General features: G+C 42.3%; 1 protein-coding gene across 2 annotated transcripts in view; it reads left to right on the top strand.

Annotated features, from left to right (window-relative positions):
- The window catches only part of LOC140734500 (dedicator of cytokinesis protein 11-like), a 290,063-nt gene that overhangs the window by 34,127 nt on the left and 229,300 nt on the right, over positions 1 to 26,636 (top strand). For both annotated transcript variants that reach the window (XM_073058546.1, XM_073058547.1), the window contains exons 2-4: positions 2,960 to 3,076; positions 7,753 to 7,842; positions 26,004 to 26,086. In XM_073058546.1, the coding sequence (XP_072914647.1) occupies positions 2,960 to 3,076; positions 7,753 to 7,842; positions 26,004 to 26,086 (290 nt within the window). The remainder of the gene's footprint in view (positions 1 to 2,959; positions 3,077 to 7,752; positions 7,843 to 26,003; positions 26,087 to 26,636) is intronic.

The following is a 26,636-nucleotide window of genomic DNA, read 5'->3' as shown; positions in this document are numbered from 1 at the left end:
CAGACCGCGCTTTGGGAAATTTGGTCAATTGTCAGTCCTCCTACCCTCATGCAGGTAGAGGCTAAAGAACAAGGCTCCAGAGATTAGGACAACAAAGAAGTGGTCATGGGAGGCAGAGGATTAACTAACAGATTGCTTTGAACTAGGCTGTGTTCAAGGACTCTTCTGTGAATCTGTATGAGTACACCATGGTTGTCACAGACAATAAAAGCAGTTAGAGATGGGTGTGACCCCACAAAATCATTCAGTCTTCCCCAACCAGAAGTCCTGGATGAACCATGAGATCCACAATCTGCTGAAGGCTAGGTCAGAGGCGTTCAACTCTTGCAACCAAGGAAGTTACAAGGGATCCAGGTACAATCTACAGAAACCTATCTCACAGGTGAAGTGGCAATTCCAGACTAAACTTAACTAAATGAAGGATGCTCGATATTTGTGGCAGGGTTGAATGCTATCACCACATATAAGGTAAAATCAAGTGATATAGGTGACAATAGGGCTTCGTTTCCAGATGAGCTAAATGTTTTTTTTCTATGCTCGCCTTGACCAAAGCTGCTCTCAAAACTCCAAGTGCGGCCACACCAGTGCTTTATAAGGCTTCAACATTACATCCTTGCTCTTGTATTCTAGTTCTCTTGAAATGAATGCTGACATTGTATTTGCCTTCCTCACTACCGACTCAACCTGCAAGTTAACCTTTAGGGAATCCTGCACAAGAACTCCCAAACCTCTTTGCACCTTGGATTTTTGAATTTTCTCCCCATTTAGAAAATAGTCTACTTTTTATTTCTTCAAACAAAGTGTATGACCATACACTTCCCATCACTTTATTCCATCTGGCACTTTTTTGCCGGTTCTCCTAATCTAAGTTTTTCTGTAGCTTCTCCACTGCCTCAAAACTACCTGCCCTCCACCTACCTTCATATCGCCCACAAACTTGGCCACAAAACCATAAATTCCATCATCCAAGTAGATGTAAAAAGAATCAGTCCCAACACAGACCCCTGTGGTACACCACTAGTCCCTGGCATCTAAGCAGTAAGGCTCCCCTTATTCTCGCTCTTTGCCTTCTGCCAAAAAGCCAATGCTTTTCCCATGTTAGTATCTTTCCTGTAATACCATTGGTCCTTAACCTACTAAGCAGCCTCTAATCATGAACCTACATCAATAGGTTCTTGATTAGTCAAGCATCAATGGGTACAGGGAGCGGCAATGTGGATGAGTTGGGCTAAAGACTCTGTTTTATATTGTATAATTCTTTGACAATGTTCAAAGTTCCAAAGTGCATTTATTATCAAAGAATGTATAACTTATGCCACCTTGAGATGTGTTTCCTTACAGGCAGTCATAAAGCAAAAGAACCCAATTTAAAAAATAAGGCAAACCTCCACAGAGAAAGAGAAAAAAGACGCAAAACAAATCATTTAAACAATAGAAGCAAGCAACAACAACAGCATTCTGAACCAAATTCAGCCCTTAGATCCAAATCCCCAGAGTAGCCCGAGTAGGCCCAAAGCCTCATTATTCACTTCATCCTATTAGCGGAGCTCCTCACCGCATAGTCACAGACATGAAGCACAGCAGCCGGGGACAGTCTAACAGTCTTAGCATTGTAGAAATAGAAGCCCCCAGGCTATCTGGGCCAGCGTTTAAATTGTTCAAACCTTGTGGTAGGACCCAAGCCCTGCCACCAGTGAATCACTCAGGGCCTAGATTTCACCACTGAAGGACCCGTTCTTGACATCTCCAAATTGTTTCGATGTCCAGATCGATCCAACCTCGCCTGACTCTGCACACCCTGCCTGTCCAGTCTATCTGGGCTGGCATTTAGATTTTCGAAACGGCAGATTGTTCCTCACATTAGGACCTAGGATGCCGCGGCGAATCGCTCTGGGCCTTGAACATGCTGCCCATCAATTTGCTTCAGACCTGGATTTCACTGCTGAAGAAGCTGTTCTGGACCCCTCCAATTTGGCTTGGCGCTTAGAGCAATCCAGCCTTGTACCCGGGTTGGTTGGATGGGCATCGGAACTCCTCTGTCCTGTCTTCTCCCCTCCAAATCGCTCACTCCAACCAGCATGGCTCCTACTCCAAGTGCGTCGATTTTGCAGCGCACCAGCACGGCACATCCCGCAAATTCACTTTGCCTTTGCTCGCTTCTTCATTGCTTGTACTGATAGTTTGCCACAACCTACTTAAAAAAAAAAGTGTTATTAATAATGGTTTTAATCAAACTCCTTTGCTTTCAAACTACCAGGAAGCTGTCAAAGTTCAAAGTAAATTTATTATCAAACCATGTATATGTCATCACATACAACCCTGGGATTCATTTTCTTGTGGACATACTCAATAAATCTATAGAATAATAACTATGCCAGAATCCATGAAAGACTGCCCAACTAAAGTGATCATCCAGATTACAAAAGACAGACTATGTAATGTCCACAATTTATCTGAGTATCTGGTCATTTGCAATGTCACAGCCTCTAAACAAACATCTATAATTAAAGGTGAGCAACAACAACACCAATGGCGAATACAACTATTTATCAGAAATAGAAAGGATATGGTTAAGTTCGAGTAGGTCTATAAACAATTCACAAGAATGCTGAACAGAACTGAAATTGCTGGAGGAACTCAGTGGGTTGAGCAACATCTGTAGAGACAAAGGGATCGACAATGTTTCAGGCTGTTATAACTCAGGCTATACCTTTGCCTGCTGAATAGCCTAATTCTGCTCCTTTGTCTTATGGTCTTATAAGGGTCTTCATTACTTGTCTCCTCAATGAATTGTTGAAGATATTTTTCAGCTTTCTTCCTCCATTGAGTCTATTAACCCTTCCTTATTCCTGTAGAAAGATGTTTAGATATGCTTTTATAACAGGAGTAGAACAAAACTCTTGTGTAAAGTGTTGGTTTAGTTGCTTTTATTAAACCTGAAATGTTTACCTCTTCACAGGAAAAAGCAAAGATTATCGAGCCATTGGATTATGAGAATGTAATAGAGCAAAGGAAGACACAGATACAAAGTGATAGCCTGCGAGACCTTCTGCAGTTCCCGACAGATGAAGTCTCGGTACGTAGCATATCGATAAGCTTGTGTATCGTGTCAAACATCTAATTGATCTTGCAGATATTGGACATGAAGCATAATCGTGTTAGAGCACTCAGAAATGTGAAAGTTCATCGACGGTTTAGGAGCAAGACAGGTCATTTAGCACAGAATGATGTTCAGCACCTCAGCATTGAAATTATTTTGTGGGTCACATTGTAAACATTCCTAAAACCAGAGTTGCTCAGACATCTGAGACACATCCGAGTGGCTAACTGAGAGGATTATCATGCCAGTTGGAACAAGGTCAAAGAGTGACTGACCGTTCATGGAAATCAGTGGGTATCTGAGCAAGCAGAATAAAGTGCAGGCTCGAATATCCTTGTGTGGTACTGACACCCTCCTCCCACATCAAGGTTGGGCTTTAGAGGAGCTTGCACAAAAACATTACGTTCTAACAATATATCACAGCATTCAGCTCAATGACTAGCACATTATCTTCTCCACAGTTGAATGTGTAAGTAATTTAACCATCCATTTGCAGTTTTCCCACAGTGTTTAGTCCTGTGTCAGGCCTGTATAATGTCACCCTGGGCAGCCTGGCACATAAATAGCCTCACATACGGTATATAACAATGACATATCGTTAATAAACACAGACCTGCATACCAGTGAATATTACACAGCTATCAGAGCAGAATGAGCAACAGGCTACTCATCAGTTGTGTACCATTACTTAACAAGACCAGAGAGTCGCCATAAGCATGTAGTCAATGCTCAGTCAAGCTTGGCGATTAAAGTAGTTTCGGGGAATTTGAATTCAACCATCCATTGTCCTGTATTATCACATATTGAAGTCTGTGATGTCCACTGAGATCCATTCATGATTGTCTGACTGGCAGAAAATGATACACTCCTGAACGCCAAGAACCTGAAGGCATCTCCCACAAATGTGATAGAGGCTTAATAGACCCTATTGACCCCATACTGGGCTCAAGCCTGCCGATATATGGCTGATTTCTTGATCATGGGAAATGGCCATAAGGTACAGCTGTGATGGTAAAATCTGACACACATGGCCCTTCCTTGAAAAACTGATCCACCTTAAACCTATTGAAACAGGAGGAGGGAGATGTCACCATGTATTCCACGTGGAAATGGATCATTTGGTGTTGAAGCCAACCATTGCTTGTCTCCTGAACTTTTACCTATCACAGTTATTTATATGTGGTCTTGTTCACCTCAACCCAACTTATTGGTAAAATTTTCAACACAAGAGGCTCTGCAAATCCTGAGTAACTCCCCCCAACCAAAAAATGCTCCCTAATGAAGGGTCTTAGCCCAAAACGTTGGCTGTTTGTTCCTTTCCCTAGATGCTGCCTGAACTGCTGAGTTCCTTTAGCATTTTGTATGAGTTGCTGCTAATTAAATTTTAGGGAGAGAGAGGAGAAAGGACTTGAACAAGACAGATGTTTTAGACAAATTATTACTGAGGGCTAGAGGCAGGACTTGCAGGTATGTTTTTTTTTCTGAATTACGTCTGCACCCTTGCAGGCCTTTCAGGTAACAGTCGAAATAAGAAACTGCTTCCAGAGCAATACGCTTGTATAATCCAAACTTCCTCAAACTTACACGAGGAAATCTGCAGATGCTTGAAATCCAAGCAACATGCACAAAATGCTGGTGGAACGCTGCAGGCCAGGCAGCATCTATAGGGAGAAGCACTGTCGACGTTTCGGGCCGAGACCCTTCGTCAGGACTAACTGAAAGGAAAGGTAGTAAGAGATTTGAAAGTAGGAGGGGGAGGGGAAAATGCGAAATGATAGAAGACCGGAGGGTGTGGGGTGGAGCTGAGAGCTGAAAAGGTGATTTGCAAAAGTGATACAAAGCTGGAGAAGGGAAAAAATCATGTGACGGGAGGCCTAGGGAGAAAGAAAGGGGGGGGGGGAGCACCAGAGGGAGATGGAAAACAGGCAGAGTGATGGGAAGAGAGAAAAAGAAAAAAGAGGGAAAAAAACTAAATATATCAGGGATGGGGGGGGGGGGGAGGAGGGGCATTAACGGAAGTTAGAGAAGTCAATGTTCATGCCATCAGGTTGGAGGATACCCAGCCGGTATATAAGGTGTTGTTCCTCCAACCTGAGGACACCTGAGCTCTGTCCGCCAGAGAAATCAGGATCTCCCAGTAGCCACACATTTCAATTCCACGTCCCATTCCCATTCTGATATGTCTGTCCATGGCCTCCTCTGTCAAGATGAAGCCACACTCAGGTTGCAGGCCTCCCTAGGCCTCCTGTCCCATGATCTTTTCCCTTCTCCAGCTCTGTATCCCTTTTACCAATCACCTTTTCAGCTCTCAGCTCCACCCCACACCCTCCGGTCTTCTATCATTTCGCATTTTCCCCTCCCCCTCCTACTTTCAAATCTCTTACTACCTTTCCTTTCAGTTAGTCCTGACAAAGGGTCTCGGCCCGAAACGTCGACAGTGCTTCTCCCTATAGATGCTGCCTGGCCTGCAGCGTTCCACCAGCATTTTGTGTGTGCTTCTCAAACTTATAATGGGTTGAGAATTAGAGGGGAGGGTGGGCTAAATGTAGCTGAAAGGTTAGATGCAAAACAGAAGCAAGCAAGAAGTTGGTGTGACAGCTTTTGAGGTGGCTGCAGAGAAAGGGAAAGTGGAAGGACTGAATTGTTGAAAAGGGTGAATATTGTTTCAATGGAAAATCAATTTAAGGGATGAATGGACCAAGAAGGGAGCTCAATGTAAGTGATCCCACACAGATACGATACACTAAATCATTTCCTGAAGAGTTGAAAGATCCTGAGCCTTGTGGGGATCTAAAGTCATTGAGTCAAGTCTTTCAATCCATGGATTCTGTGCCAACCATGAAGCACCTATTCCAGGTTACAGTCTGATAATCATCCTAATGTTTTAGGGAGGTTTAGATATGCAGCTGATGCATGGGTCTACCATGTAGGAAGACAGCATGCACTGCTCTTAAAGTTTAAAATAAATTTATTATCAAAGTGCTTTTATACCACCATATGCTACCCATAGATTTGCTTTCTTGCAGGCATTCACAGTACAACAATGAAAAGCAATAGAATTAATGAATAACTACATACAAACAAGAATTGATAAACAACCAACGTGCAAAGGAAGATGAACTGTGCCAATACAAAAACAAATAGCAATAATAATAATGCAACCAAATATGAAATATTTAAGTCTGTAGGACATCAACATACAAAGAAAATAGGTTACAGTGTGATAAAGGGAAAACTTTCACAAAAATTTACTTCAAATCTCTTCCCAGAAACAGAGGGGTTCCTTGTGACAATGCAGGACCAGATGATTAACACAAAGAATTATCAAAAATACACAATAAAAGACCACCAAATTCAAGATGATAAACACAGAAGATGCCAAGAGAAACCAGAAACAATCCATTGCATTATGGGATCCTGCAGCAATTTAACTCAATCTGATTACTTACATAGCCACAATCAAATGGCAAAAATCATTCACCAAAGTCTTGATTTAAAATATAAACTCAAAAGTCACCATACCTTACTATAAATACAAGCCTTATCCAGTTTTAGAGTCAGAGCCCTACAAATTTATATTATGACCAATGCTTTATTATGGATAGGACAATAACTCTGGATGTAAAATTACAGGATAAGCAAGCAAGAACAATTTACATAATAGATATAGCTATGCCAAACACACGACTTACAGAAATTACTAAGTGCAAAACACCAGAATATGATGAATTAAAAGAGAAAATCAAAAGACAATGGAACATGAACAGGATATACATTGTCCTGACAATAGTAATTGACAACAGGTATCACCCCGAAGTCACTACACAATTGCGTTATGAATTAGGCCTAAACAGCAATATTTATGTAAATCTTAAGAAAGCCACAATACTAACCACCACTAGAATAGTTCGAAAGTTCCTAGCAATTGAGGAATGAGTATGCTTGGCTATGCCCACATTTCAGGCTTTATCCTCTTGAGCTGAAAAAGATAAATAAATAATACTGAGAACTTGAATTGTAGAGTCCTTGAAAGTGAGTCCACAGGTTATGGAATCAGTTCACTATTGAGGTGAGTGAAGTTATCCATTTGGTTCAGGAGCCTGATATTTGAAGGATAATAATTGTTGTTGAACCTGCTGGTGTGGGACCTAAGGTTCCTGTACCTACTTCCTAATGGCAGCTGTGGGAAGAGACCGTGTCCTGGATGGTGGGGTTCCTTGATAATCGATGATGCTTTCTTGTGGCTGTGCTCCCTGTAGATGTGCTCAATGGTGGGGGAGGGTTTTCCTCTGATGCACTGGGCTATATCCAATCACAAGCAAGAGAAAATCTGCAGATGCTGGAAATCCAAGCAACACACACTGTCTCCCCCACTTTTTGCAGGCTTTTCCATTATTGAACTTTGCTGGTTCCATACTAGACCATGATGCATACAGTCAGGATGTTGTTGCCAATCCCAACTGACTGGGGTCTGCAAGTTAGGAAATTGAGCATGCAATTACACAAGGAGGTTTTGAGGCCGATGTCTTGGAATTTATTGACTGGTTCTGAGGGCTAAGCTGTAGTCATTCAAGAGCAACCTGATGTATATATCTTCACTGTCAGAATAGTTCTCAGAAGTTTCTAAATGCCAATTTTGTTTTCCTCTCTAGATCTCTACAATTCCACGCCAGCGGAGGACTGTTTACTCCACGCTGCCTTCGGATGCTGAGAAACTGGCACAAAGTCTGTTGGTTAAAGAGGTACGGAACAGTGAAGAGTAATCATTGTTTGCAGGTTTATATGCTTGTGCTATGAAATATAGTCCCAAAACTCAGCAGCCCCATTATTGGAGCCCTTAAAATCAACTCCTCCAATAATTACTCAACTATATTAAAGTCGTCATGGCTTAATGGAAGGTTTTCCCTGATAATACACATGGAATTGGGAGGACATCGAGTCTGGAAGAGTGGGAATTTTGGATCACAGTGGAAGCTTACATAAAGGATACAGAGGCACAGTAGTTAGTTTAGTTCCCCTTGGCCCCAGTGATACAGGTTTGATCCTAACCGTGGGTGCTGCCTGTGCAATCTCTGCAGGGGTTCTCCCCACGTGCTCCTCTGATTTACTACCACATCCCAACGCACAGTAGTCAGTCATTCACTGAGCACTATAATTCATCAGCAATATAAGAGGGTAATTTGGAGAATTAGGGACACGTGTAAGAAAATAGCATAAAGGGGAAACAAATCGGGCAATGTGCTTGCAGAGATCACCATGAGGACATCACCCTATATATCACACCAGTTTGAAATGCATAATTTACTATCTTTCTGTCATCCAGTCTTGTATTCACATCCCTTTCACGCAGGAATCTAACTAGTTGGCTTGTGCAAGCCCAGCCTTGTACCCTCCCATACTTGCTGTCTTACATACTTCAGTAGCAGAAGGCTGATTTAATTGCCCCTGCATACCTGTGAATCAGGCCAAACACTCCTGCATGCTTTAAGGTAGAGTCTTCACACTCTACCCCTTCCCCCCACCACACAGCTTTCAGAGAATTTGGATCAATTAAAATGGAATTAAAAGCATTCTAATCAAAATTAAGAAGGCTGATAAAGACACCTGCCTTCCCATTAGTGTCCAAAGCGGAAATCAGTTCAGTTAATGGATTCAATGCTGACCTGACCTGAGAAATTCCAGCAAGACTCCAGTGGGAAACCAGAGGCAGGACTGACAGAATATTTTCTTCCATCAATTAATTGTGAACAACAGTGGTGGTCATAAGCAAACTTGAATATGGCAGCTTGAGAGGGTTACATTTGTGGGGTGTCTGTCTGGGTTTTGCTGAATGCTGTGTGAATGCTGTTTTTAAGGACTGATTAAGTGGTTTGTGTGTTTAAGCCTGTGCTCAAACTAGTGTCAGGAAAAGTGATTAAGGTACCGTAGATTCCGGACTACAGAGCGCACCTGATTAAAAGCCGCTGGCTCTAATTTTAGAAATAAAATCAATTTTTTAATTGTAAAGGCCGCACCGGATTTTAGGCCGCACCGCTACTTTTAAATATACATACGTATCGGTAACACAAATTACGTTGCATATACTTTTTTTACTGAACAGCACGAACAACATTCCAATATCTCCTAGCGACCGGTAAAAATATATATACGGCAGCCTACCAGGAAAAGTTATTGATCGCCTTTAACTTAAAAGCAGCGTTTTCGCTCGGGTCTGACGCGCTTGCGTAACGCGATCGGGTCTAATCGGGTCTGACGCGCTTGCGTAACGCGATCGGGTCTAATCGGGTCTGACGCGCTTGCGTAACGCGATCGGGTCTAATCGGGTCTGACGCTTGCGTAACGCGATCGGGTCTAATCGGGTCTGACGCTTGCGTAACGCGATCGGGTCTAATCGGGTCTGACGAGCTTGCGTAACGCGATCGGGTCTAATCGGGTCTGACGAGCTTGCGTAACGCGATCGGGTCTAATCGGGTCTGACGCGCTTGCGTAACGCGATCGGGTCTAATCGGGTCTGACGCGCTTGCGTAACGCGATCGGGTCTAATCGGGTCTGACGCGCTCGGGTCTTGCTTTTCTTCGAGTATTTTCCATGTTGATGAGGGTGAGTACAAATGACTGATTTACAATAATTTAATTGTGAAAGTGCGCTTGATTTATCGTACAATTTCATTGGACCTCTGAACTACTCATCAATTTTATTGGTCTACTGTTACGAGGCAAAATGTTTACGAGGCGGCATGAAAAAAAACCATGTATTAGCCGCTCTGGATTAAAGGCCGCAGAGTTCAAAGCTGTTCAAAATGTGGGAAAAAAGTAGCGGCTTATAATCCGGAATCTACGGTACTTTATCATGGACACTGCAGAGGAACTATACCCTAGGGTTCTGAAAGAGGTAGCGTTAGAGATTGTGGTAGCATTAGAAATGATCTTTCAAAAATCACTGGATTCTGGCATGGTGCCAGAGGACTGAAAAATTGCAAATGTCACTCCACTCCTTAAGAAAGGAGGAAGGCAGAAGAAAGGAAATTATAGACCAGTTAGCCTGAACTCATTGGTTAGGATGATGTTAGAATCAATTGTTAAGGATGAGATGATGGAGTACTTGGTGACACAGAACAAGATAGTACAAAGTCAGCATGGTTTCCTTCAGGAAAAATCCTGCCTGATGATCCGATTGGAATTCTTTGAGGAGATTACAAGCAAGACGGATAAAGGGGATGCAGCGGATGTTGTATATCTAGCCTTTCACAAGGCCTTTGACAAGGTGTCACACATAAGGCGGCTTACCAAGTTAAGAGCCCATGGTATTACAGGAAAGTTACTAACATGGTTAGAGCATTGACTGATTGGTAGGAGGCAGTGAGTGGGAATAAAGGGATACTTTTCTGGTTGACTGCCAGTGACTAGTGGTGTTCTGCAGGGGTTGGTGTTGGAACCACTTCTTATGCTGTATATTAAATATTTAGATGATGGAATAGATGGCTTTGTTGCCAAGTTTGTAGATGAAATGAAAATTGGTGGAGGGGCAGATAGTGTTGAGGAAGCAGGTAAGATGAAGAGGTATTAGACAGACAAGGAGAATGGGCAAGAAAATGGCAAATGAAATACAATGTTGGAAAATGCACGGTCATGCACTTTGATGGAAGAAATAAATGGGGAGAAAATTTTGTATTTTTAAAATTTTAATTTTAAATTTTGTAAATCGGGAGAAAACCCAGGAATCGGAGATGCAGAGGGACTTGGAAGTTCTTGTTCAGAACCTTGAAGGTTAACTTGAGTAGGTGGTGAGAAAGGCAAATGCCATGTTAGCATTCATTTCAAGAGGTTTAAAATATGAGTAAGGATGTGATGCTGAGGCTTTATAAGGCACTGGTGAGGCCTTACTTTGAGTATTGTGATCAGTTTTGGGCCCGTCATCTTAGAAAAGATGTGCTGTCATTGGAGTGAGTCCAGAGGAGGCTCAAAAGGATGATTCTTGGAATGAAAGGGTTATCGTATGAGGAACATTTGATGGCTCTGGGTCTGTACTCACTGGAATTCAGAAGAATGGGGGGGGGGGGGGATCTCATTGAAGTCTTTCAAATGTTGAAAGGCCTAGACAAAGTAGATGTGGAAAGGATGTTTCCCATGGTGTGAGAGTCTAGGTCAAGAGGGCACAGCCTCAGGATAGAGGGGCATCCTTTCAAAACAGATGCTGAGAAATATCTTTAACCAAAGGGTGGTGAATTTGTGGAATTTGCTTTCCTTCCTCCACCATCAACTCTGTTCTCAAATGCATCTCTCTCATTTTATGCACATTGGCTCTCACCCCATCTTCCCGCCACCCCACTCGGGATAGGGTTCCCCTTACCTTCACCTACCAACCCACCAGCCTCTGGGTACAACATATAATTCTCTGTAACCTCCGCCACCTCCAATGGGATCCCACTACCAAGTACATCTTTCCCTCCTCCCCCCCCCCCCCCTCTACTTTCTGCAGGGATCGTTCCCTACGCGACTGTCTTGCCTGTTTGTAGTACCCCCATCCCTTCTTACTGATGTCCCTCCTGGCACTTATCCTTCTAAACGGAACAAGTGCTACACCTGCCCTTGCACTTCCTCCCTCACCACCTTTCAGGGCCCCAGACAGTCCTTCCAGGTGAGGCGACACTTCACCTGTCAATCGGCTGGTGTGGTATACTGCATCCGGTGCTCCCGGTGTGGCCTTTTATATACTGGTGAGACCTGACGCAGACTGGGAGACCGTTTCGCTGAACACCTACACTCTGTCCACCAGAGAAAGCAGGATCTCCTAGTGGCCACAAATTTTAATTCCATGTCCCATTCCCATTCTGATGTGTCTATCCATGGGCTCCTCTACTATCAAGATGAAGCCACACTCAGGTTGGAGGAACAACACCTTGTATACCAGCTGGGTAGCCTCCAACCTGATGGCATGAACATTGATTTCTCTAACTTCTGTTAATGCCCCTCCTCCCCTTCTTACCCCATCCCTTATTTATTTATTTATTTATTTATTATCCCCCTTTTTTTTCTCTTTTTCTCTCTCTGCCCCTCTCACAATCACTCCTTGCCTGCTCTCCATCTCCCTCTGGTGCTCCCCTCCCCTTTCTTTCTCCTTAGGTCTCCCATCCATGATCCTCTCCCTTCTCCAGTTGTGTATCCCTTTTGCCAATCAACTTTCCACTCTTAGCTTCATCCCTCCCCTCCTGTCTTCTCCGATCATTTCAGATTTCCTCCTTCCCCTTTCAAATCTCTTACTATCTTTTCTTTCAGTTAGCCCTGACGAGGGGTCTCGGCCCGAAATGTCAACTGTACTTCTTCCTATGGATGCTGCCTGGCCTGCTGTGTTCCACAGCATTTTGTGTGTGTTGCTTGAATTTCCAGCATCTGCAGATTTCCTTGTGTTTGTGGTGGATAAGTTAAGTGACTATCTCTATGGTGTCAAGTTTGAGGTGAGGACTGACAACAATCCTGTCTCTGGTGTTAAAGCAGTGTGCCAGTTTTCCACAGTGGGGAAATCAGAGGCAAGGCTATGGCATGATAGAGCTGCGGATCATTTGGGAGCTTCTAGTTGCGCGATTCCACAAGCTTATTTCACCTTGATGGCACTGGACACAAAACAGTTGCTCAGGAGCTTGAGTCCTGCAGAACTGGCATCAGCCCAGCGAGACAATCCTTGTATAGGTACCGTTTGGTCTTCTGTTGGAAAAGAGGACGTGGCCAAAGTTGAAAAGATGAAACACCCTATCATCCCCCGACTGATGAGGGAGTGAGACAAACTAGAGTTGAGGAATCAAGTTTTATACAGGGTCACATCTCCTCCAGAGAGGCTTCAGTGGTCCCAATTTGCTTTGCCTGAGAAGTATCGGAGGATTATGTATAAGTCACGTCATGATGATTCAGCTCATTTGTGGCTTTACAAGACCCTCAGATTGGTTCTATTGGTCCTGAAGGAAGCCTGAAGTTAAAGAGTACTGTAAGTCGTGCATCCAATGGATTTGGAGGAAGATGCTGCCTATGAGAATTGTTCCATTATCTCAGAGTACAAGATCACTTGATTTAGTGTGTATGGATTTAATCTCCATGGAGCTTGATTCCAGTAACACTGCAAATGTCTTCGTCATCACTGATCAATACACCAGATATGCTTAAACCTTCCCCACAAAGGATCAGGGAGCATCCACAGTTGCCAAAATGTTATGGGAGAAGTACTTTGTTCATTATGGTCTTCCAAGAACAATACACAGTGATCAGGAAAGGGCTTTTCAGAATCAGAATCAGGTTTATTATCACCGCTATGTGACGTGAAATTTGTTAACTTAGCAGCAGCAGTTCAATGCAATACATAATCTAGCAGAGAAAAAATAAATAAATAAACAAGTAAATCAATTATGTATATTGAATAGATTTTTTAAAAAAACATGCAAAGACAGAAATACTGTATACTTTTTAAAAAAAAAGTGAGGTAGTGTCCAAAGATTCAATGTCCATTTAGGAATCGGAGGGCAGAGGGGAAGAAGCTGTTCCTGAATCGCTGAGTGTGTGCCTTCACGCTTCTGTACCTCTTACCTGATGATAACAGTGAGAAAAGGGCATATCCTGGGTGCTGGAGATCTTTAATAATAGATGCTGTCTTTCTGAGACCGCTTCCTGAAGGTGAGCTGGGTACTTTGTAGGCTAGTACCCAAGATGGAGCTGACTAGATTTACAACCTTCTGCAGCTTCTTTCAGTTCTGTGCAGTAGCCCCTCCCCCCCACCCCCACCTCGCCACACCAGACGGTGATGCAGCCTGTCAGAATGCTGTCCACAGTACAGCTATAGAAGTGTTTGAGTGTATTTGTTTGCATGCCAAATCTCAGACATGAGTTACTGAGCGTGCTTGGAGTCGAGAAGTCAAGGACGACGCCCTATCACCCTCAGGGTGATCGCTGGCCTGAAAGGTTCAACCAGACATTGTTGGACATGCTTAGAACCCTGGATGCCAACAAAAAGAACAAGTGGAGTTGGCAAATTGGGCATTTGGTACACTGCTACTTGCCATACTATTTGAGGTTTGGACACGAAGCGAGATTGCCTGTAGATTTGCCTGTAGATCTCTGTTTTGGAGCCAGCAGTGAAGATTTGCTACAGAAGACGTATATTAAGTATGTGTCTGACTTGAGGAAAGAACTACAAAAGGCTTATGAGCTAGCAGTGGTCTCTGCTACTAAGTGAAATTAAGGAAACGAGAAGATATGATCAAAAGATTAAGTTCTCCCAACTAATGCCTGGAGACAGAGTTTTAATAAGAAATTTGGGGCTACCAGGGAAGCATAAGTTGGCTGACTGCTGGGTGTTTATACCTTGCATAGTGGAGAGCCAGAAGACAAATGTGCTATATTTTTGGGTGAAGCCAGAAGTTAGGAATGGCCCTGTCGATATTCTCCATCAGACTAACGTTCTACCCCTTAGGGCAGGAGGAATGCATTGACCTGGAGCCTGACATGTAACCTACACCTCGTAGGAGAACTCTGCACAACGGGATAACAGAAAGGCAGTCAGCAGAAGGACCTGAAATCACTGACTGCTGTGCGGACTCGGAGGAGGAAAAGGGGGTGTGGTATACGTCACCTTATGCAAACTCCCTTAGGATCGATGAATCTCCCAGCTGTGACTTGGATGTAGCGAGGAGGACTGCCAACAGGCAGGCAGACGTGATGATAGACAATGAGGGGAATTGGGGATGAGGCTGAGCTCAGTCAGGTGACAGAGGGACCTGAGCTGCCGTAAGGCACGAGTGATGACGGGGGAGGCATCCCCAAGTAGACAGGAATAGTCACAAGGAGTGCCTGAGGCTGAAGAATCTGAAGATGAGATAAAAAGGTCTCAGAAAGTCAGGAAAGACCCCAGAAAGGTTGGCTTATGATGCACCAGGGAAACAGTGCTGCTTCTAAAGCAATGGATTGGGGGTTCTGAAATCACAAAATTCATTTGAATACTGTGTTATTAATAATGCTTTAATAAGTTTCAAAGTCATGAAGACATGATTATTTTTGGTGGGGGGGGGGGGGAAGAGGGTTATTCCCTGATTAAGATTTCTACTGTTATGCTGTAACGTAGTTTAAATTAGCATTTTTCTGTAAAAGCAGTGAACCATGCTGGAAAGTATGTTTTGGCTTTAGCCAAGATAAGGTCACATGTTGTCCAATTTAGGAATGTGAGTCAGCCAGTCAGGATTGTGGGATGCATGAGAAGGTTCTAAAGAGCTGTGAGGAAGTTTTCTGAAGGATAGTAGTCTGGTTCATAGTCTTTTTGGTGGGAGCTGCGGTAAAGAGCAGACTGGGAGAGATACCCACAGGATTCGATCCAACAGGAAGATGTGATTGCAAGGGAGTTCCTTGTGAGATGAAGGACTCCAAGATGGGAAGTTCTACTAGTGATTGGTGATGAGAATTCAGCGCCGTGAGTAACGGTCATACCCAGCTTTTGGACAACATGAGCTCCAACGTTGTGTACATTTGGACTGGTTTAATTGTAACCAGCCCTTTTTTTCTTTCTTTCTCAACGGTTTGATAATGACATCAGTAAATATACTTTATAATTTTATGTAGTGTACAGTCTGTTATTTCTTGCCATCCGATAATTATGTATGGGCAATATTTACACAGTATTCACTCAAGTCGAGGTTTCTTTTATTGGAACATCACAATTTTCCTGTTTGGTTGAACTCCAAGTCATGTCAACCCTAGACATATATTGTTTATGAAAGGTGGCCTTCTGGCCACTGGGTCACGTGGCTGTTAACCAATGAGCCAAGTCTGTATACGATCCCTGGTGGGAGGGTTACACTAATAAGGATGCCTGTCTTCCCATTGGTGTCCAAAGCTGAAATCAATTTAGTTAATAGATTCAATGCTGATCTGATCTGAGAAATTCCAGTAAGATTCCAGTGAGAAACCAGAGGCAGGACTGACAGAATATTTTTTCTTATCAATTGATTGTTTATAAAAATGTAATGCGCACTTAACCTCTATCAACAGTTGGACAAACCCACAGCTTATCTGTCCTTTTCTGCCTATCTGTCCACAGCTTCTGGACTGAGGGTGCCTGTGTGTTCCTGAGGCTAGCTTCAATTTAAATGATTAGAAGCCAGGGGTTCACTTCCAAACAGCTACGGTGGCACAGCCATTATGGGGTATACCGGCAGTGCCTTGTGTGCAAAAACTGCAGTGTCCTCATCACAAATGAACCCACCTACACAAATCAGCTTTGATCTACCTGTTCCCCTTTATTTTTAACCCATGCTTTCCCAAATGTTCATCAGCTTTTGTCCAAGTCATTGCATTGTTGAAGGATGTTTCAGTTTCTGAATGCACAAATTGTGATTGAGAGTATTTTTAATGAGGACATTATTTGCGATGTCATATTCCAGTTGTATAAGACAGTGTTTAGGCAGCATCTGGAGTATTGTGTGGAGTTCTGCTTGCATCACTGTCGGAAGAATATGATTAAGCTGAAGAAGGTGCAAAAAGATTGACAAGGATGTTGCAGAGACTGGAGGCTTGAATTATAAGGAGAGATTGGATACGCGAGGGTCTGTTTTCCCGGGATTGAAGAAACTGATGTTATAGAAGTGTATAAAATCGTGACGGTAGACAACAACAGTGTTTTCCCGGGACTGTAAAACTGGAAGGCATAGGTTAAAGGTGAGAGAAGAATGATTGAGAAGGGATCTATGGGGCAAGCTTTTCAAATAGAGGCTGATGGCTATATGAGGCTGGGGGACTAGTTTACTGCACCTCTTTCACTTAAAGGCAATAGTCCTTAATCACAAAAATTGTGTAGTATCAATATTCAAAACATTTTACTGCAAATATATATATAAAATGACATTTTTAGCTAACCATAAATATACTAATTTCTTGTTCTCTTGACTATAATAGAGGTTCCCAACCTGGGGTGCGAGATGGAATTTCAGGGGGTGCGACAAAGAGTGGCTTGTGTCCTTGAGTGACGAGTCACGAGTCATCACTCAGCCAGCTGCCAGTGTGCCTTGAGAAGTGGTAGTAACATTTGTCCCAAGCAAACTCCAGTCTCCCGCTGCCTGAGTCGGCGTAAAGGATTCTCATTAGTGTTACCTGGGAAGTTGCACCTCAGAGTTGAGGAGTCTCATCAGTGTTAGCTAGAAGGTTACATCTCAGAGTTAAAAATCATCTCATAATGTCAAAATCTTTATACAGCCCGAATCAACCATTGAGTAACGACTTCGCATTAAAACCAAACCCGCAGACAGTAGGTAAATTATTCAATTATAAAATTTTAAAAAGCTGCATTTTGATAAAAAGCAGCTGAAGTCACTCATTCGTATTTGTCTCAATGCATTAAAGAAGTTTTGAATTTCAAAGGTTTTTTTCTCTTAAAAGGTTTTTTTGTTGAATCGTTGATAATTTTGGATTGTGTTAGTTGAGGAGGTATCATGTTTAGCACAGAGGAATTTGAATTGTGTGATGGGAGTTCGTATCTCCGGTAATCATTGGAAATAGGTGTGTAAATTCAGTAGAGAGTAGCCTTATACGTCGCGTCCCCGTAGCATTTCCACTTGATGATTTATCTTGGCATAACCGCAGATAATATCATAATATAATATTCAAAAGTGTATTTCTCACGATACTTTGCTATAGGCGTGTCTGGTTGAGTAAAGTGGTCATCCCTGACTTAGTCAGATAGTTTTTCTCATATTAGCTCATATTTTTCTCTTTACCCTTAACCCGTCATTAACCCTTCATCGTGTCAAAAAGAAGGAAATGGAATGATGACTATGTGTGCTTTGGTTTCACTTGCACAACAAGAAATGGCTTGCAAAAACCCCAGTGCATTTTTTTGTAGCGTTGTGTTTTCCAACTCAAATTTGAAGCCATCCAAGCTTCAAGAGCACTTCAAGAACAAGCTTGGTGGAGCTTATGTTGAAGGAGATGATGTTGGGTAATTGAAAATCAAAAGAGCTCGTTTTGATTCACAAGGAACTTTTCCAAAATTAGGTTTCATTTCTGTTGAAAAACCACTACTTCTTGCTTCATACCAAGTGGCATATAAAGTGGCCAAATCCAAGAAGCCCCATACAATTGCGGAAGATCTCATCAAGCCATGTGCACTGGAAATGGCAACAAATATCCTGGGCAAAGAAGCAAGAAAACAATTTGAACAGGTGCCCCTATCAAATAATGTAATTCACCACCAAATCAGTGATTTGAGTGAAGATATTTTGGACCAAGTCATCTCAGATGTCAAAGCTAGTCCTCCTAAAATCTCTATTCAGTTGGATGAGTCAACTGATGTCTCCAGTTGTAGTCAACTCATCACATTAGTGAGGTATGTCAATGATGGTGCTGTAAAGGAAGATTTCCTGTTTTGTAAAGATCTGAAAACAAACACAACTGCAAAGGATGTGATGCAGCTGGTGAAAAACTTCTTTGCCAAACATGATTTAGATATCAAAGTCATTGGTTCTGTGTGCACTGACGGGGCACCTGCAATGCTTGGAAATAAATCTGGCTTTTCTGCATTGATAAAAAAGGAGATTCCAGACTTGCAAGTTACCCATTGTTTTCTTCATCGGCATGCTTTGTCATCAAAAACATTGCCTCCAAATTTGAAGAAAGTCCTTGATACTTGTGTGAAGATCATCAACTGGATCAGAGGGCGTGCCTTGAACCATTGCATCTTCAAATCATCTGGGAAGTGAGCATTCAGTTTTGCTTTTCCACGCAGAAGTCCGTTGGTTGTCACGAGGACACGCTTTAACCCGCTTCTTTGAACTGCAGGAAGAAATCAAAGTTTTTTGGAGGAACATGAATGTGATCTGGTTGGGGCAATGGAATCACAGGAATTTGCCCAAAATCTGGCTTACTTAGCTGACATTTTCACTCGTATGAATGACCTGAGTGTTTCTCTTCAAGGAAAAGGGATAAGCATATTGAAGGCTTGTGAAATGTTGAATGCCTTCAAAGAAAAGTTATGTCTTTGGCGTCGAAGGATGGAAAGAGGCAGTCTCTCAAATTTTCCTTCACTAGAAGAGATGGTTGATGATGCTGGATCCATAACTCCTACTGTGCGTGAAGAAATTGTGGCTCATTTGGAAATGCTGTCAGGATTGTTTGATGGATATTTTGCTGCTAGAGACCTGAAGATTTCAGAAGAATGGATCATGAACCCATATTCCTACAATTTGGAGAAAATGTCAGATGATGAAGAGCTGAAGGAAGATCTTATTGATTTGCGGACAAATCGAGTTCTTGAAATGCAATTTGTAAGCAAGACTTTGGAGGAGTTTTGGTGTGCAGCACTGGATAAGTTCCCAAGACTTGGTGGAAAAGCACTCCGTGTCCTCATTCCATTTGCAACAACATACTTGTGTGAATCTGGATTCAGTTCTCTTTTGTCAATCAAGACAAAATCTAGGAATTGCATGAATCCACAAGCAGACCTGCAGATCGCAGTCAGCAAGAAAGTTCCACGTTTTGACAAAATCATGAATGGGAAGCAGTAGCAAAGAAGTCATTGAATTTTATGTTCACAACTGGGATTGATTTTACTGTTCACAATTTTTTCTGAATAAATTAGAATCTAATTGCTCGATTTATATTTGCATTTTATGCACTGAGTTAAAAGCTTATTTTTTAAAGTTCAATTTGTTCACCCGCAGTATTGTATGTGGTTCAAAAATTAGAAATTAGACTTCCTCATCTTCAAATATGATATTACTTTTGTAGGGGGTGCGAACATTAATCAAACATTTCCTCGGGGTGTGGGGCATAGAAAAGGTTGGGAATCACTGCTATAATATAAATAGAACTGAACAACATACAGTATGTGCCCCTGATAGTTATAGAATCAGTAAATAATTTCCCATGCAAAAAAATTTCACATCCTTTTGGGACTTTGGCTATATATAACCATGTTTACAGTATATCAAACACACCCCTGAATTTAACGGAGACCATTTGCCCATTGCAGTTAAGCACAGTTTGCAAAATATTTCAAAGTACCATGAAGACTAGACATTACTGGTAGATTGGGTGATGAAAAAGCTATTTAGCATGCTGGCCTTCATCAATTAGGACACTGAGTATAGGATTTGAGGCCTGGGAGTGAGGAACAACCAGATGTTTGACTGATTTAAGCGCCAAGCCCGATTGGAAAAGTCGGGGTATGGGCCGAATTGAGGCAAGAGGTAATAATGCAGCTACATAGGACACTGGTCAGACTGAGTATTGTGCTCAGTTCTGGTATGCCTCACTACAAGAAGAATGTGGAAACCATGGAAAGGGTGCAGAGGAGATTTACAAGGATGTTGCCTGGATTGGAGAGCATGCCTTATGAGAAAAGGTTGAGTGAACTCGGCCTTTTTTCCTTGAAGCAACAGAGGATGAGAGATGACCTGATAGAGGTGTATAAGATGATGAGAGGCATTGATCATGTGGATAATCAGAAGCTTTTTCACAGGGCTGAAATGGCTAGCACAAGAGGGCACAGTTTTAAGGTGCTTGGAAGTAGGTACAGAGGAGATGTCAGGAGTAAGTTTTTTTACGCAGAGAGTGGTGAATGTATGGAATGGGCTGCCGGCAATGGTGGTGGAGGCGGATACGATAGGGTCTTTTAAGAGACTCCTGAACAGGTACCTGGTGCTTAGCAAAATAGAGGGCTATGGGTAACCCTAGGTAATTTTTAAGTTGAGGACATGTTTGGCCAGCTTTGTGGGCCGAAGGGCCTGTATTGTGCTGTAGATTTTCTATGTTTCTGAGAGAGGAAATTGGACCATAGGAGAAAGGGAGAGAGGGGGACCCAAGGGGAGGTGATAAGCAAATAAGATTGCAAGAGGCCAGAGTGAGGAATAGAAAAAGAGAGGAGGGGGAGAGAATTTTTTTTTATCAGAGAGAAATTGATATTCATGCCATCAGGTTGGAGGCTACCCAGACAGAATATATGAACACTCTCTTTCTCTCTCTTGTGTAATGTTCCTATATTTGGGGAATATTGGCTTCCTAAGAAAAAGTTATCAGTCACTCCTGCTGGATATAATGATGGCCAGCACTCCTGAGGTGCTTTGAAAGGTCTTTTTGATAACTGCTATTTCAGATTGTATTCTAGTTGTGGAGGTAGAGTATTTGATTGTTACTCAGTGCATTTTAGAACCTTCAGTGCTTTAAAATTAATGAATCTTGTAGGAAGCAATTAGCACTTATCCAACTGCAGATTCCAATAACTAGTGTTGCCAAAATGACCAGGCAGTCTGATTTTTGTGTCGAATGTGAGATAGAATTTGGGGAACATTTCTCACAACTCCGTATTTCTCTAATCCACAAAACCTTCAAATCACCGGACCCCTGACCTTCTCTCCGATAGATGAAAGTGCAGTGGATTCTGGTTAATTAGGCCATCAGTTAATCAGGACAGGGGCAACTGTTAAAGTAATTAAAACTAATCAAGAAAACAGCTGGGAGTCCTTTCATGTATTTGGGACACTATTCTATTTAATTGGGAGAGGAGTGTTGCTGAAGTTTCCAAGTGGTGTCAGTCATATGCACTTGTGTGGTGTTATACCGTGCTTAGAACAAACAGCTTTTTAATGATAGTTCTCAAGAAATAAGAAGTGAAGCAATTCACAACAGGTTTGCTCACTGTGGTTTCAAGCATTCAGGCTTGGAGATGCTAGGAATGGCTGGGAGTGGAAATGAAATGACTTCACTACTTCAACAAGATAGGAACTGCAAGGAATTTGAAGGTATCAACAACCATCTTGAATGTTACAATGAAAATGAAGATTTGGAGTAATCATCAAAAGCACTGTATGAAGGCAGTCCATTATCTGTGCTGATTTTGTTCATTTATAGTCAATCAAAAGAACAGCAGTATACACTGAATGAATGCCTCTGTCTATTAAGACTATTAATATATATAACTGTGGTGACCCACTTTCCAGCGCACTCGAACCGGCTCACAAAATGGCACGCGCTGGCAGAGAGGCCGGCCCCAACAAGGGCGCCAGGCCTTCTTCACCAGCAAGGGGAAAAGCCCGCACACGGGAAGGGACTGTGAATATGCAGCATTCCTGCCCGTGGAGGGTGGAAACAGGAAGGCTTAAAAGTGAAGTCATGAAGTTTGAATAAATCTTTTACGCAACTGCAACTCACCGTCTGCGTGTCGTTATTCCAGTGCTGTGTGTAGCACACTGCTACATAACAATATATAACTGTTAAGGAGTAATACACAGTTTTAATGTGCTGTAGTAATATTAGTTCTAATTTGATTTGTACTTCATGCAAATGCATAATTTGTTACTTAGCTACACATTAGTATGTCTTTTTTATACTTACTATTTCCTTGAAACTTTAGCTAATTGGGGCAGCTGCTTAATTGGGCTAAATTGTACTGGTCACAAATGTGTCCCGAGTAACCGGAATCCACTATACTTCCACTGAGCTAAGGCTTGTTGCCAGTATAAGCAGCTGAAGTAACTATATCAGAATTAAGAAGTCCTGAGAGCCTGAAAGGAGTCAGATGCTATTGGCTGAGGTTGATTTTGATTGATGATTACGGAAATGTGCAGGACTGCTGCAAGAAAGGGTGATGTAGAATTTGAAATACCTGTGAATCTTCTATTTGATGGATCCTGACCTCGTACTGTTTGTGTGGAGTCTGCATGGTCCCTGTGACTGATAGGTTTCTACATAGAATAATAGTTTGTAAACACAGACTGCTGTAGTTTGGGGAGCACTATGTATCTTAACAGCTGTTGGCATTTTGTGATTCTAAGTCTTAGTTCCTGTTCTGATAGCACTTAACATTTTGTGCTTATTTCCTGAAAAATATTATGTCCCAATTACCTTGCACATCATTTTGTCAGTGTTCGCCCACCAGAGCTTTTCACCAGCATTCTCCTTTGGGTTCTATTATCTGCAAATTCTGATTGTAAACTTTGATAAGATCTCTCTTGATACTTATCCTTGCAAGTGGAGCAAGTGCCATACCAGCCCTTAGACCTCCTCCCTCACTACCCTTCAGGGTTCTGAACAGTCCTTCCAGATGAGGTGACCCTTCATCTGCAAACTTGTTGGGGTCATCTACTGTATCCAATCCTCCCGATGTGGCCTCCTGTGTATCGGTGAGATCTGACATAGATTAGGAGACTGCTTCGCTGAGCGCATACATTCCATCCGCCACAAAAAGTGGGACTTCCCGGTGGCCACCGACTTCAATTCTATTTCCCATTCCCATTCCAAGATGTCAGTCCACAGTGTCCTCGACTGCCATGATGAGGCCACACTCGGATTGGAGGAACCACACCTTATATTCCATCTGGGTAGCCTCCAACCTGATGGTATGAACATCGATTTCTCAAACTTCTGGTAAATTCCATCCCTTCCCCCCTCTTCACCATTCCCTATTTCTGTTTCCCTCTCACATTTTCTCTTTTTACCTGCCCATCACTTCCCTCTGGTGCTCCTCCCCTTCCCTTTCTTCCATGATCTTCTGTCTTCTCTTATCAGATTCCTCCTTCTCCAGGCCTTTATCTCTTTCACCAAACAATTTCCCAGCTCTTTATTCCTCCCCTCCCAGTTTTACCTATTACCTGCCACTTTTTAATTCTTTCTCCTCTCACCTTCTCATTCTGACCTCTCCCTTTCCTTTCCAGTCCTGATGAAGATTCTCAGCCGAAACACCAACTGTGCCCTCTTTTTATCCGCTGCCTGGCTTGCTGAGTTCCTCCAGTACTTTGAGTGTGTGTAGCTTTGGATTTTCAGCATCTGTAGATTTTCTGTTGTTTATGACAGGAGTGTCTGAGGCTCTTAGATATACACAAAGATGGGCAATGAATGGATCATGGCAGAAAGGAGTTTTAGGTATTATTTCATTAGTTCAATTAACTCACCGCAAAATCATGAGCTGAAGAGTCTGATCCTGTGTCATGCTGTTCAATATTTTGCTGGAGGTTTGATTAATTCAGTTTTAATTCAGTTGGTTAATTAAAATGAAGGTCCATTTGTCTGCTTAGGGGGCCTTGGCAAATCCATGCAACAGTTTCAAAGGTGGCCATTCTATTAATTATTTTCACCACCAGTTGTGAGAGCTCGCAGTAAATGAAGTGGCTGTCACCTGACCTATGTTACAATGAACCATGTCTTTCAAAACACAGTAAAACTCTAATCCATTCTGGTCTGGCAGATTTTCCAAAGTGCGCTTTGTTGATCAGGAAATGGGGGAAGTCTTTATAGATTACTTGCAGTCTTTTGATGCTGGTTAAGACAGAATGGATTGTTCCAGTGACTGTGAATGAGACAGTAATTCCTGTCAGACTTGACACCAGAGCCCAGGTGAATCTGTTGTCCATTGATGGTTACAAAACTCTCAAAGTAAAGAGCAAGATTTATCCAATGAAAGTAAACGTGACTGGCTATGTTGGAGGGAATGTTTCAGTAGAAGGGGGTTGTATAGTGACCTTCAAGTATAAAGGCACAGCTACTGATTGTTGAAGTGTGAATACAACCAATATTGGGTCCGACTACATGTGAAAGGCTGAACCTGGTAGAAAGTGAACTCTTGGTAACCCCAGATCTGCAGCACCTTGCAAAATGATTCTTCTTTCCACAATTATTACAGAGCTTTCCACAACCTTTCCACTAAATATATATTGAATTGCTATTTGAAGCGTTTCCAATTATAAGCCAGTAAACTGCATGAATGCTGGAGGGCTTGGGCTATCCATTACATAATTTTAAGGCTTCTCCCACCTGGAATGCTCTTAGTGAATCTGGTGAACTTTGGCAGCTTCAAGGCACAGCATGCTCTCTGGGCATTGAAACCAGTGTCTCTTTCTCAGTCGCTTGCGGTATTCAATTATGCTTCACATTTAGACCTCATGCCAACTTCTGACATCATGTTATGTTCTTTGACAACAGCAAACTGTGCATGGGTTTTCAAACATTAACAGGAGACATTCATGGCTTCAGCTTGACCACATTTTACTTGGGACCTTCAGCCCACCAAGAGCCCAAGTCTATCACCTTCACCAACATCACTTCTGGTTCCGGGTGAACCATTTGCATTGCATGCTGGGAGCTGAAGTTCTTTTTTTTTAATGTACACACATAATAACGCACTGCCCACATTCCTGACCTCTGACTTTCTGAACATCAAGCCCAGCTCTGGCTGCACACCACCTTCAATCTTCTGGCTAAGCAAGCCAGATGACATACAGTGCTGGATTCTCAGAGTTTTAACTATAATCTACTCTGGAATACTCTGAGCTTGTTGGAAATTTTTCTTCTTTTAGAAAGTAGCAACTATTCACTGATATTTCTCATTTCCCGCTTTTTAGCATTACTGAGGTTAATTAAAATACAGAATAAACAACAGCTTAGCAATTACTTCTTAAAAACATACAGTACATCTACAAGAGTCACTGGATTTTCTTTACAATTTCTTCAATTAATCTTTTAAACTCATTGAATGCAACAATGGCTATGCTTCCAAATGGGTGCTTGTTATCTGGCATGAACTCTCAGGGTATAAAGGTTTCCTTATAAAGAAGGATTTATCAAGCAGTAGGACGTGTACGATTGTTGCTGGTGAATGAGCCAAGCTTGGCTGAAAGATTGCTTCCTTGAATAATAAGTGTTAGTTATAAAATAGGTCTATTTCATGAAATTACAGATTGGGAAATTTTAGAAAATATTTATATTTGGGGTTGACTTAATTGAATAATTTTAGGGAAAGCTAAATCAGGGTGCTTTTTTTTAGCTTTGGTTTGAAAATGATTAATTTTTCAAGAGTTGAGAATTGTCCTAGGATTGTGAACTATTGGCTTGCTGCATTTGGTGTAATACTGCTGATCACTTTATGTTGCTGTTTGCATTGCTAACAGTGCATCAGGACCTATAATTCCGACTGGCTTGCGGTCAACTACAAATATGAAGCCTACGCTGGGGATTTCAGATCGTTGCCAAGGTAAGTCTGATTTTGGTCTGTGGTGGTTAAACTTGCCAAACTGTACACAAGCGACGCCCTGATCTGTGTCGGCCCCAGGGATTCCTTCTCCTGCAGCTCTGTCACGCGTGTAGTATTTTCACAGAACCAGGGCAGATTTACTAGAAATCAAGCCATTTGCTCCATCATTTGTACCAGCTCAATATTGGAACAGTAGTAACTAGTCCCTGCACTCTTTACATGACTCTGCTAATTCTTCCCCTTCTGATATTTACCCAGCTCCCTTTGAGAACACCACAATTGCTACCATCCCTTTCTGTGTGTACATGTTTTTCTGCCATGTTCTCGTGTCATCCTCTCCATCGTGATCTCAATAACTCATCCAATCAATTGCAGTTTCACCCAACCCCTTCACTCTGTCTGCTCCGATTTGTTTCATTCTGAGGTGAATCAGAGGAAGTTGCCGGTTGACTGTCTTGGAGTGGAATTGCCTTTGCTGTGGGGATGGGTTGCTCAGAATAATGGAGTTGTTAAACATTCTTTGAGTCAACATGCCCATGCTGACCTTTGC

The sequence above is a fragment of the Hemitrygon akajei genome, chromosome 10 (genome assembly GCF_048418815.1).
Source record: "Hemitrygon akajei chromosome 10, sHemAka1.3, whole genome shotgun sequence".
NCBI classification, from domain to species: domain Eukaryota; kingdom Metazoa; phylum Chordata; class Chondrichthyes; order Myliobatiformes; family Dasyatidae; genus Hemitrygon; species Hemitrygon akajei.
The sequence above is the reverse complement of the archived record's forward strand: the minus strand, read 5'-3'. Positions and strand labels throughout refer to the sequence as shown.